This window comes from Gracilinanus agilis, chromosome 2 (assembly GCF_016433145.1).
Source record: "Gracilinanus agilis isolate LMUSP501 chromosome 2, AgileGrace, whole genome shotgun sequence".
In the NCBI taxonomy this organism is placed as follows: Eukaryota; Metazoa; Chordata; class Mammalia; order Didelphimorphia; family Didelphidae; genus Gracilinanus; species Gracilinanus agilis.
The window spans coordinates 520789289-520803038 of NC_058131.1; the positions used below are offsets into that span (position 1 = coordinate 520789289).

The following is a 13750-nucleotide window of genomic DNA, read 5'->3' on the forward strand; positions in this document are numbered from 1 at the left end:
GTTTCAGAAAAGGCATTGGTCTTTATAGGTAGAGAAAAACTGTTCTCAGAAGCTCCCTACATTGATTAAATTACAGACGGGGTGAAAAAAATATTCCTTTTCTACTATGGGATAAGGAGCAGGCTGCAAATAGGATGCCCTTCATGAATACAGATTCTTTTCTACAGAAGTTCTGCACACAAGTTCCAACATACCAACATGGTCCCATTTAGTAATATAACGTGTTTTGGGAATACAAGCACTATATAGGGCACTCCAAAAGTCTTAGTGAAGTTTTAAGCTATTAAAATTAATAATAGCTTAAAACTGCACTAAGATTTTTGGGATCACTCTTGTATATGTGCTATTTATGATTATTATTTAAGAGGAAAGGGTTGGGAGTGCTTTTCCCCAACACTAGCCGCAGAAATGAATATTTCTGTGAACTCTGATGTTGGAAACAGAATTTAAGAAAACAGACCTCTCATACTATATTTGTCTTCCTTTATGCTATCAGTTTACCTATTTCAGGATAAAAATTAAGAAGCATAAATCTGAAATTATTAACTCCAAATATCACAATTTAACTTTTATGATTTTAAAATTCAATTTCTTTTATCTCCTTGTATAACAAAATAACATTGACAGAAGGTTTTTTCAAAATCTTTGAACCATACTCTGAGGATAGATAAGTAGAAGAAAGGAAAGAAGCATTAATTATGTGCTTATTATGTTCCAGACACTATGCAAGCACTATACAGATATTTTCTTACTTAATCTTCACAACAACCCTATGGTGTTGGTACCGTTATGATCTTCATCGTACAATTGAGGAAATTAAGGCAGGCAGAGAGTAAATGACTTCCCCATAGTCACACAGCTACTAAGTTTCTGAGTCTAGATTTGAAGTCAGGCCTTCTTGACTTCAGATCCAGCAGATCCACTGTGCTGCATTTCCTGAGCTGGATGAAACATTCATTGTTTACTATGTGCCAGGCTCTGAAGTATGTGCTTAGATATACAAGCAAGCAAGAGAGTTTTTGCCTCAACGAGTTCATATTCTAATAGGGGAGCTGAAAATGGGAGGGCTGTAGAGAATACTCCCACAGTGGCAAAGTGTGGAGATTCTTAGGAAGAAGCACTGAAGACCTGGTTCTGGGTATAATTTAAAAGTACATAAGAGACCACATTTGCCTTGACTTTTAACATCCTATTCATGAGGAATTTTTCCTAGAAAGAAGAATCTGGTATTAAACAATTAAGAAAATGTTTCTTCTCTTTTTTTCTCGTTTGTCTCTTATAGGAGGTTTTAAATGTGATTGACCATGGCCTGATGGATCTAAATGGAACAAGCGAAGATGCTCTAGAATGGGATGAAACAGATATAAGTAATAAATTAATCAGTTTAAATGAAGAGTCCAATGACCTTGAGCCAGAACACACCCATGCACACACCACGTCAAACTTAAAACCTGAGTTGGAGGATGCAAGCAGTGAAGACCGAAGTTACGAGGAATATGCTAGTGACCATGGAGGATCTCACTATGGTTCTAGTGTCACTGCCCCCTCTAGTCCACATATCTACCAAGTTTATAGCCTTCACAATGTTGAACTCTATGAAGAGAACCACATGCCATTTCTGCAAACCAGCCCCCAGCTCCCCAGAATAACCCAGCCTAAAGTTTTAACAAAAAGTCTTAGTAAAGACTCTTCATTTTCATCTACCAAATCATTGCCAGATCTTGTAGGTGGGATCCCTTTGGTTAAGCCTTGCACATGTCACGGAAAAGACATGAGCCGGCATTCTGGGAGCGAGAGTGGCATCGTCAGTGAAGGGGACACTGAGACCACCACCAACTCTGAAATGTGCCTGCTGAATGATATGGATGGACTCCCAAGTAACCCAGAAATGGAACACCCAGATCTTCATATGAGTGAGGTAGTTAGCATATTAAAACAAAAAATTAAAGATGAGGAGGAAGATGTTAAACTTCCAAATAGTTCTCAGTCACCCATGTCACCAGTATGTTGTGCAAATGAAAAAGATGGAGATTTAAACAGTGTTACCGAGCATACCCCTGATTGTTTGGAAGAAGAATTACAGGGAAAACATGATGTGTTTACATTTTATGATTACTCATACCTCCAAGGCTCAAAACTCAAATTACCAACGGTAACGAAACAATCGCAGAGTGAAAAAACACATGTGGAGGACCCACTGCTTCATGGTTTTTATTTTGATAAAAAACCCTGCAAATCTAAACATCAGGCTACAGAGTTACATCCAGATGCAGCTCCCCACGAATGTATTTTGGCAAGTGGACCCCATGAAATGGATCCCAATTCCTGTAAAAGTGACACTGGAGAGAAGTCATTGCCTGGCATACAGAATGCCAAGCAACTCTCCCTCTTCTCACAAAGCTCTTCCTTAGAGTCCCTTTCACCCGGAAGTGACTTGTTTGGATCAGGCATCTTGAAACATGGAGATGGCCTTCAACGGAGCACATCTCTGGAAAGCTGGATAACATCCTATAAAAGCAACGAAGATCTTTTTAGCCGCCACAGCTCAGAGGACATCAGTGGAAGCAGTGGCTCAGTGGGAGAACTGAGTAAAAGAACTTTAGATCTCCTAAATCGACTGGAAAACATCCAGAGCCCCTCTGAACAAAAGATAAAGCGCAGTGTTTCTGACATCACCCTCCAAAGCAGTTCCCAAAAGATGTCCTTCACTGGCCAGCTGTCATTGGACATAGCATCCTCTATCAACGAAGACTCAGCCGCCTCTCTCACTGAACTCAGCAGCAGTGATGAGCTCTCTCTTTGCTCAGAGGATATTGTATTGCACAGGAACAAAATTCCACAGGATTCCAATGCATCATTCAGGAAACGTCTTACTCACTCAGTGGCAGATGAGAGTGATGTCAACGTCAGCATGATTGTGAATGTGTCCTGCACGTCGGCTTGCACTGATGATGAAGACGACAGTGACCTTCTCTCAAGCTCTACTCTCACCCTGACGGAAGAAGAGTTATGTGTCAAAGATGAAGATGATGATTCTAGCATTGCAACAGATGAGGACATTTATGAAGAATGCAATCTAATGTCCGGGTTGGATTACATCAAGAATGAACTGCAGACCTGGATTAGACCCAAGTTTTCCCTCTCCCGAGAAAAGAGGAGATGTAACCTCAGTGATGAAATTCAGTGCAGCAAAGATAGAGGCAGCAGTGAGACATCCAATGCCACAGATACATTGAATATTGAAGCCCTTCTGAATAGCTCCATAAAGCGAATGCCTGAAAATAATGGAAATAGCAAAAATTCATCTAAAGTGCATGAGTTTGGGACAAAGAGAGAAAATAAAAAGAATATTTCCAAAGCCAATAAAGATCCATTTGTAGATGACATGGAGAATGGAAATGTTGAAAGTCTTCCAGAAAGACCAAAGGAAACACCAAATGGAATTCCAAAGGAATCAAAAGATCTTGTTCCAAATGAGGAGATGGCTTTAGAGAGCGAGAGCTGCATGTGTGAAGCATTTACAGATAGCTCTGATGATTCAAATATGGATGGGAAGGAATTTGTTCCTCCATCTTCCATGAACTCCCCAAAGGAACATCAAAACCACTTGCTCTCTGAAATTCAAAGTGCAGCTTCTATTCCTACTGACAAATCTTGCCTGGAACATGCCTCTGAAACCAGTGTGATCAACAAACCTGATCCTTCACTACTGAAGTCTTCATCTGACAGTGTGCCCAGAACAGCTGAAAAGTCTGCTGATCACTTCCCAACATTGGAGTCCAGTGAAACAGAAGAAAATATTGCTATGGGTGATAGGATTTCCTGTTGCAACTGTGAGTCAGATGCTTTACATAAGCAAGATACAGAAGACTGCTCAGTACATAACTTTGTTAAGGAGATCATTGACATGGCTTCAACAGCCCTGAAGAATAAATCCCAGCCTGAGAGTGAGGCAGCCACTCCTACATCATTAGCTCAGATCAAGGAAAAAGTATTAGAGCATTCTCACCGGCCCATTCAGCTCCGAAAAGGAGACTTTTATTCTTACCTATCCCTCTCATCTCATGACAGCGACTGTGGAGAGGTCACCAGTTACACAGAAGAGAAAAACCACACTCTAGTGCCATCTGACTTCCCTGAATCAGGTCTAGATGAAAAAGAGGATATTGAGTGTTTCTTCGAGGCTTGTGTTGATGATGAGGAAGGCGAACAGCAAAGCTATTTCTCCAGTGAGGCCCCAGAGGAAGCTGCGGTGCCAGAAAGAGATTCAGCTTCCCCAGAAGGGACTAAAACCTCTTCTAACTACAGTGGGTTTTCTTTCTTGAGTGATCGAACCAACACAGGTATTCTAAGGCCCAGTCCCCCAAAAGAATCTGACATCGGAGAGGAAATGTGTAATATGTTCGGTACTTCAAACAGCTGCGAGGTGAGCTCAGCCCTACCTGATGCTGTTGCTGCTGCTGCTCCAAGCCAGAACAATGAAGAGAGTAAATCTGGGAAGCCAGGTGGGACTGGAATGCTGGAAGATGGCTTTGCTTCTTTAGCCAAAACTATAGTTCCGGATCTCCCAATGAAGGCAGAACAGCTGAAAGACCAGGCTGTGTTACATCCTAACAGTAAAACATTAACCTGTGAAGAAAACCTACTGAACCTTCACAAAGACCGGCATATAAATATGCACAGGTAGAATGTAATCCTCCCTGGGCACATAAATCATCTCATTGAAAGGTATGTGCAGTTTTTATGTGATTAGAGATACATACATTTGTGAAGGGGACTGACACTCCACAGGGCCACCATTTACCATACGCAGTTCCTATAAATAACTTGTTAAGTAAATCTATAAATATAGTAATGCAATTTTGATCCAACTTAACCAGGGATAGAAGAAAAAGACTAAATCAGATTACATTTGCCATCATGATTTAGGTATAACTAGCTAAAATAATTCCAGTATGAAAGGAAAAAGAAAAAAAATATTTTCTAAATTGACATTTTAATTAGGATATGATATAGTGAAAAGAGAACTGCATTTGGGATCAAAGGTCATGGGATTGAGTCTTAGCTTTGTGACTTACTTGCCTATGTGGTCTCGGAGCAGGCCATTTAATCTCCCCAGGCCTCAGTTTCTTCATCTGTAAAATAAATGGATTGAACTTAACTTCTATAGTCCCTTCCTGATCAAATGGAGCACTGAGATAGCTAACATGTGAATGACTCAAGTTTCACAAAGTTCTTTAAGCATATTGCCTTGTTCCATCCTCACAAGAATCTTAAGAGGTATTGTTATTATTATCATCTCAGTTTTACAGATGAGAAAACTGAGGCCTTAAATAAATTTCCCAATGTAACACAGCCAGTACTTATCTGAGATAATATTTGAATTGAAACTTTCCTGAATTTTACTCTAGTGCCTTATTCACTATTCTGCTCGGTTGCCTCAGATAATTAGCGGTAGCTAGGTGGCACAATGGATAGAGTGTGGGGCCTGGAATCAGAAAGATCTGAGTTCAAATATGGACTCAGATACTTACTAGCTATGTGACTCTGGGCAACTCATTTATCCCTGTTTGCCTCAGTTTCATCATTTGTAAAATGAACTGGAGAAGGAAATGGTAAATCACTCTAGTATCTGCCAAGAAACCTCAAATGGAGTCATGAAGAGTCAGACACAATTGGAACGACCGAATAAACCTCAGATAATTATTTGAATGATTCTACTCTTCTCTTTCCAAATCTGATGTTGAGAGAGAGTCAAAAGAGTATCCAAATTAGGAGTTATTAACTATGATCAAAAAGACATAACTGCTGATTTCACTTCTGCTTCTGTACACACCACCAGTTTGTTAAATCATTTTTCCCTTTATGCTAACATCTTAATGCCTTCCCTTGGAGATTATCTCCAATTTATCCTATATAGTTCTTGATGTGTTTCTCTCTCCCCCATTAGACTTTGTGCTCCTTAAAAATAGGAACTATTTGCCTTTCCTCACATCCTCAGCATTTAGCACAGTTCCTGGCACATAGAAGGCATTTAAAAGATTCTCAGGAGGAAGGTGGGGATGCTTTGAAATGAGCAGCATTTAAGTTCTAGGATCATGCTTCACCCTGATTGCCTTTGATGCTGCAGCCCACTGCTGCTTTTGTCACAGGTGATTTCCTCAGTAGCATGTTATACTTTCATAACTACTCAAGAATGACCCAGTTTGAAGAATAAAATAGGGGAAGAACAAATTGAGGGTATTTGTTTTCAGTTTCGTCTTAAGCTGGCTTCTGCCTTTACCCTAAAAGTACCTCAAGCCGCCAAAATACAATGCAGAGAAAGAACGGGATAGGTTAATTGAATTTGGGCACAACCAGAATTTTTTCATTTGGTCTGAAGATGACAGGTTGGTTTCGATCATTAAAAAAAACCTTCCCTTTTAAAATTCTACTCTTCATATTTAATAAGACAGTTATTGATAGTTAAATCTGAGATATTATGTCCATAAGTGACACAAAGGTTCCACTTTTCTCCATTTCAAAAATCCAATGATGAATGCTCTGTCTCAATCTAGTTTAAAGAAGCAAAACCTGAGCTCCCTAATGTGGGAATTGTATTTCATGAAAGTATGAGCTCCCAGTTGGCCCCCCTTTAGAAGCTTAATGTTGTAACCTAAACTCGTGCTATAGGAAATGAATTACAGAAGCAATCTACCCTAATTTGTTAACTTATTCAAATAACAGTTATTATACTTAACTATGCTAAAGATTATCTTTTTTGTGGCAGATTGTTTATTTTTTGATGAGCCTAATTACTGATTTTCTAAAGGTAATTTACATTTATTACAAATACATCTTTTAAAATGTGACAGATAAATGTTGTTCCCATAATGTATTATGAAAAAAGTTACTATTTAAAAACACATTATTTAATTTGAAAGATGAATGGCAAACATCATTATTTTTTTCCTGTTAACACCTGTGCCCTAAACTCATTAAAATGTGTGATTCTGTGTGTAGAGCTGTAGGAGTTGGAAGTGGGGGGTAGGGGGAAATCTATACTATATATATATATATATACATACATACCCTAAAAATAAACTCAATCTGCAGAATTGAAGAAAGACACTTGACTTAGTAATGTAGCTCAACTAATTTTATACTGTTTTCAGGCTCTATTTACATTGTTTCAGAATGAGAATAAAAACAGTAAGGGAAATGCATTCTTTATGAAATGTGTCTACACTGTAGTCAATCACATTCTTTAGCAGTATGCAAGAAAACTGACCATTAGAAGAAAGTAAGCAATTCTATAAACTTCTCTAAAACCACCTCGATTAGAGATTATGCTGCTTGCTTTGCCAGCAATGGAGGGACTTATAGAGCCCAGCTGAATCTCTTTTTTCAAAGGATATAAAAGCTTGAAAGAAACTCCACTCTTGGCATGGCATCATGTGACTGTGACCCCCAAGTCNATATATATATATATATATATATATATATATATACATACATACCCTAAAAATAAACTCAATCTGCAGAATTGAAGAAAGACACTTGACTTAGTAATGTAGCTCAACTAATTTTATACTGTTTTCAGGCTCTATTTACATTGTTTCAGAATGAGAATAAAAACAGTAAGGGAAATGCATTCTTTATGAAATGTGTCTACACTGTAGTCAATCACATTCTTTAGCAGTATGCAAGAAAACTGACCATTAGAAGAAAGTAAGCAATTCTATAAACTTCTCTAAAACCACCTCGATTAGAGATTATGCTGCTTGCTTTGCCAGCAATGGAGGGACTTATAGAGCCCGGCTGAATCTCTTTTTTCAAAGGATATAAAAGCTTGAAAGAAACTCCACTCTTGGCATGGCATCATGTGACTGTGACCCCCAAGTCACCAGTCACGCCGGGATCTGGAGGCTCTTATTCGGAGCACAAGAAACTCCCAGCACTAAGCAATCCCATTCCCCGTTAGATTTGGAAGGCACAGACTGCTACCTCTTGTGATCTCTTAGGAGTTTATGCCTGTCCTTTTTAAGGAGCAGGCAATTTCAAGTGATGGCAAGCTCTGTCTTTTAAAGCGGGGAAAGTAATCTTCTGATATAGTCCTGGCATTCTAAAAGCAAGGCCAATAGAAAACTGTCTAGTCAACAGTGCTTTCTAAGTAGGGATCATTTTGTTCTTTATATTTGTAGGCACTTATTTCATGCTTGCCAGTTGGATGACTAGGTACATTCGATGGCCATAGCATGCTATGTACATAGTATAGATTAAATGCATAGTAAGTATACATAGACATTCAAAGCGTGGCATACATATTGGGCACCTTCTATAGGCATAGCAGACGTATCAGATGAAAAGGAATCAGGTCTCCATTATGTTTAACAAGGCAACAACGATAACAACAACAAAGCCTGGCATTTAGATGATGCTTTAAAGTTTGCAAAGCTCTTTACATTTGAGTTTTACAGAAATCCTTGTAGGGAGGAGCTACAGGTATGATTTTCATTATGATCATTTTTTTAATCTCTTAACTACTGTGTTCAAATCAGTATAACTATTGGGTCCAAGGCAGAAGAGTGATCAGAGTTAAGCAATTGAGGTTAAGTTAAGACAGTTTGGAAATATCGAAAGCCAGATTCCAACTCAGGACCTTCCGTCTCCAGACCTGGCACTCTAACCACAAGACCACCGAGTTGCCCTGGCCATCATCATTTTAGAGGGGAGGGAACTGAGGTCCAAAGACTTTCTCATGGTTACAAAGCTAGTAAATGTCAGAAACCGTGTTTAAACTCTTGTCTTCTTGATGGCAAGTCCAACATCATCCTTTACTCTATGCCTGACCTTTTCTGTGTCATAGACCTCTTTAGTAGCCTAGTGAAGTCTATGGACCACTTATCAGAAGGATATTTCCAAATGAATGCACAAAACATTCAGGATTACAAAGGAAACCAATTAAAATTATCTTTAAAAAAAAGCATGGAGTTCATGTTAATTTTTGCTCTAAAGCTATTTTTAAAAATAAACATTCATTCATTTTTCAGTTGTGTCCAACTCTTCATGACCCTGTGGTGGGGTTTTCTTGGTCAAGACAAGCATTTATTAAGCATTTACTATGTGCCAGGCACTATTCTAAGAACTGAGATGCAAATGGAAAGTGAAAATATCAAATACTAAGATGCCATAAAAAGCTATTTGCATTAGGGCTAGGAACTTTTTCAGCATTGTGTATAGCATCTGGAGGATTGAATTTTTCAGTGTTCATGCCGTTGTCTGGGCGTTGTAGAATTACATCTATAGGCTGTGTATGCCAATTCTGCCCTGAAAGCACTGTGACCCAGAACACATTATTTAACCTCTTTATTCCTCTCCTTTCTCATCTGTACCCCCAATGCAGAGGTGCCTTCAGGATTAAGGTAATGAATAAATAGTAAAAATGACCATAAAAATCTTTGAAAAGTAGAAAGTGCTATGTATATAAAAGCTTAATGATCGTAATTGTTCTTCCCAGTAGATGCAGTCAAGCAAACGAAGAAAGCTGTGCTTCCATTTAGACTGTTTGAAAGGCAGTCAGTCAGAGAATTCTTTTACCAAGACAGTGTTTTTACTACACCAAATTCAATTTGCTGGCTTTTCCAGAAATAAATTCCGAGATCATAAAAAGCCCCTATTTTATAATGTCATCCCTGGAAGTCTATAACTTAGGAGAGCAGATACAGTCTGCAAACAGGTAACCAAAGAAAACCTTTTACCTATGAGGAATCTAATTAAAACTCACCCTCAAATGATTTAAGAGAAAACTTGACCTAATCCAGCCCAGTATGGATGATGCAGTTGTACTGGTTTCCAGGCACACTGCTGTGCTTTTCACTATCTTCCCCTCTTTGCCATGTTTCCATAAAAATAGAGAGGTCAGTTACAGCAAATCACATCAAAGGAAAAGGTAACTGGATAGATCCAGATATTTCTGCTTAATTTGGAAGAGGCACATAATGCATGTCTGGAGTGCCTCCTAGGAACTGCCTAAGAGATGTACTTTGCACTAATCTTTTCGCTGTATTCTGACAGTTATTTCTTCATAATCCTCATCATAAGCCTCTGCTCTTTGATGAATAGTTTAACCCTAAACTTCAGGCTGGATAAATTCTAGGGTTTAACATTTTAACTCATTCCTTACAGCAGAAATATGCTCCATTTTAGACTTTACTTTCTCAGGGAGCCTTTCTATCAGTTTCCCTTTGGCTATAATGCCACTCCTATTTTTCTAATCAACAAATATGGGAGCTGGTAGTCTATCGGGTGGCTATTTGGGGTATATGAATCTCTATCTATGTATGTTTTATAATAATCATGATAGCTGACATATAGTACTATAGTGCATTCTCTATGTGCATGCATATATGTTACATATACTTAAAATACATGTTGTGTGTAGTATATAAAAGCACAAGATCAATTTCAAAGAGATTGATGCTACGCATCTTTAGGTAACCAGAAACTGTTTTTTCAAAGCCTTGCCTTCTGTCTTAATATCAGTTCTAAGACAGAAGAGGGACAAGAGCTAGGCACTCAGTGTTCAGTGACTTGCCCAGGGTCACGCAGCTGGGAAGTATCTGAGGCTGTATTTGAAACCTGGGTCCTCCCAAGTGAAAGCCTGACACTCTATCCACTGTGTTACTTAGCTACTCCCAAACTTTAAAAAATCTTCTCCAGTGAGGAAAGGAGAGGGAGGGTTGGTACTCAAAGTAAGTTAGCCATGCCTAGAACTCCTAAATTCTTTCACAGTTCAGGACAAATGCCTTTTCTCCAAAGGGTCTTTCTTGATGTTCATCTGATTCACCTGTTTGCTGCCAAAATCACTTTATATACATCCCCAGGAAGCACAGGAAATGAGAGGAAAGGACAGAAATAGATTTGGTCCAGACCTATTATTTAGGTATTCCTTGAGATCCCCAACTACTAATATTCTGGCCTGCTGCTAAGTCCAAGATTTAGATTTCCTTCTATCTTAGCTGGATGCTTTGGCTCATTTGCAGATAAGTAGGCAAAATGCTGTTTTTATAGATTTATATTCAAACTAGAAAATGTAAGGACTGATCTAAATTTCTTTTTTTAATTTTCACAATGTTTTTTTTTCCACACCTTGACCTCTTAGTTATGAGCAAGTAGTTATTTTAGTTTGCTTTCAAGGATATGAAAGACATCAACACTGATCTCCACTTCCTATATATGGTCTGGTAATAGACATTTATTTGCTTAACTCACGTTTAATCAATAAGAATTTACTAAGCTCACTCTAAAAAACCTTACTCTAAAAGAGATTACATTCTACTGGAGAAAGATCAACATGTTCATAGATTAGTCAACAGAGAATACACAGGGATGTCATTGGTGTAATGGACCCTCCAATGAAGAAGTCCTTCAACAAATGTAACTTCTTGGCAATTTATCACCTTAGAAAGTTGACTAGAACATTGAGAGATTCAGTGACTTGTCCAGGGTCACACACTTGGCCAGTATGTGGCAAAAGCAGGTTATGAGCTCAGGTCTTTCTGGCTTTAAGGTCAGCTCTCTGTTATGACCCACTGCTTCCTGGGGATGTATACAAAATCAATACACAGTGATTTTGTCAGGGGACAGGTGAATCAGATGAACATCATGAACATCCCTTTCAGGAAAAAGCATTTGTTCTGAACAGTAAAAGGATTTAGGAGTTCTAGGCATGGATAACTGCCCTTTGAGTACCAATGCAAAGATTTAGGAGATGGAATGTTGTATAATATGGAACAACAAATAAGATAGTCTTAGAGTTCAGGATGTGGAAAAAACAGGTCATCAGCCTGGAAAGATATACCGGGGCCAGACTTTGAAGGGCTTTTAGTTACAACAGGGGACTTTGTATTTTATTCTAGCACTAATGGGGAGTCACTGAAGCCTCTTAAAGAGGGATATGGCATTCTTTCTCACCTTCTGAGACTCATACATATATCCTCGTTTAAATTCTCCACTAAGTCAATGAAGCCACTTGTTAAATTCAGGAGTCCACTTTGCCAGAAAGGGAGTTTAATCTGGAACCAGGGTGAGTATGCCCTGTCCCTTTCGGAGTAACTGGGCTTTAGCAGCTTCACATTTTCATATTGATTGGAGCATTTTGTGTGTGTGTGCTGCAAAAAAGCCAGCAATGTGGATGAGATACAGGTAAAGGTCAGATTTGATGATTTTCCTTGTTTCTTTTGAAACAGTTTTGAAAAAGAAAAAGAAAAATCGATAAATTTCCCACACTAATTCTAAGACATTGTTGACACTAACATGAGGTTGTTGCAAAACTCTCCTATTCATAGCCATTAGAATCCTACATGCTGGTGGAGAAGACCACCAGCAATTCCATGATAACTGTCCCCTCCTAATTCTGTTAAGGGGTTATGTATTGCAAATGTAATTTCTGAAATGTATAATTACTTTTTTGTTTGTTTGTTTTCTTTCAGAAGTCTGGTTGCACTCCAGGTGCAGGCTCATCCTCCTAACCCTGGGATGGCCTTGGGTTCCATTGTGTCACTGCCTTTTGTTACACTGACTCCTCCCAAGATAAATATTCCTTCCAAATGCAATTCTTCCATGTGGGCTTTGTGATTTGGCTGCCTGGTGCGCTGGTCCTCTTTAAGATGATTGTTTCTTCTTTTCTTTTCTTTCTTTTCTTTTTTTTTGAAGTATAGCAAAGCCATTTGTTTTCACCAGGATTCTTGTCCCAAGCTACCTCTACCGATCCTGTGTTCCTCAGTTGGACATTTCTCTTGGCTTCTTCTCCTGAATGTTCTTTAAAGTTCTACAATTTACCAAATTGCAAGTGTATTCAATTCACCTGTCTAGAATGATACCTGCCAATGCTTCCTGATGTCATATTTCATATTTAACAACTTTCTGGTATAATGCCTATGCTCATTAGGATGGTTGACCTCAGTAAATATTTAGTTTGATTTGATTTGAGTGGAGTAAAGAATCCGTATTCTTTTTTTGGTTCTGACCATGACAAAATAAAGTAATTTTTTAAAAGCACCCTTTTATTTATTTCATTAAAAAAACAACTATGCAACACTTCAAGAAACAACTACAGTGTTGTATGTTATAAACTGGTGACATTCTACTATTGAATTATGTACAACATTTTGGTTTTTTATGCTTCTTGAGGTGGTAACGAGAAAAAAGTTGTTGTTTTTTTTTAAAATGTGTGCCTTGCTGTATTTCTTATACCATTTATTAAAAAAAAAGCTGCTTTCACAGTAAAAAATTATGTTGGTTTGAAAGGAGGAAATAGCAAGGTTAAGATGTGTGAATAATTTCTGTATATATGTATAACCAAGTGCAAACATTGATGTATAATGACAGTATAAGATGCTTTCATGTTTTGTGATGTCTAGTGATGTGGAAAATATAAGCCTTAAATCCATTAGATTGCATGGTAATTAGAACTGGCATAATAAACTTAGTTTATTGGGGGAAAAAAAGCCGAACCAGTGATCTCTTCTACCTGTGCTCTTTTAAAAAGAAATTTCTTCACTCTGTCCTAGAAATAATATACAATTTTAAAATTTCAATACTTGGCAAGAGACTTTTAGTTACTTTACTTAAATCAGGGGCTGAAAACAGAGCCTTCAAAGTCTCAAGGTCTTCCTGATCATATAGATGTACAAATCACGACTCAGCAGCATTCAACTATAAACTTATTGCACCCAACCACTACCAATTAATAAATATTTATTCAAGA

General features: G+C 38.2%; 1 protein-coding gene across 1 annotated transcript in view; it reads left to right on the forward strand.

Moving 5' to 3' along the window:
• The window catches only part of AKAP6 (A-kinase anchoring protein 6), a 488735-nt gene extending 475694 nt beyond the window's left edge, over positions 1 to 13041 (forward strand). Inside the window, exons 12-13 of the mRNA XM_044665065.1 lie at positions 1283 to 4728; positions 12474 to 13041. Coding sequence (XP_044521000.1) covers positions 1283 to 4687 — 3405 coding nt within the window. The 3' untranslated portion in view covers positions 4688 to 4728; positions 12474 to 13041. The remainder of the gene's footprint in view (positions 1 to 1282; positions 4729 to 12473) is intronic.
• Positions 13042 to 13750: the final 709 nt, after the last annotated feature.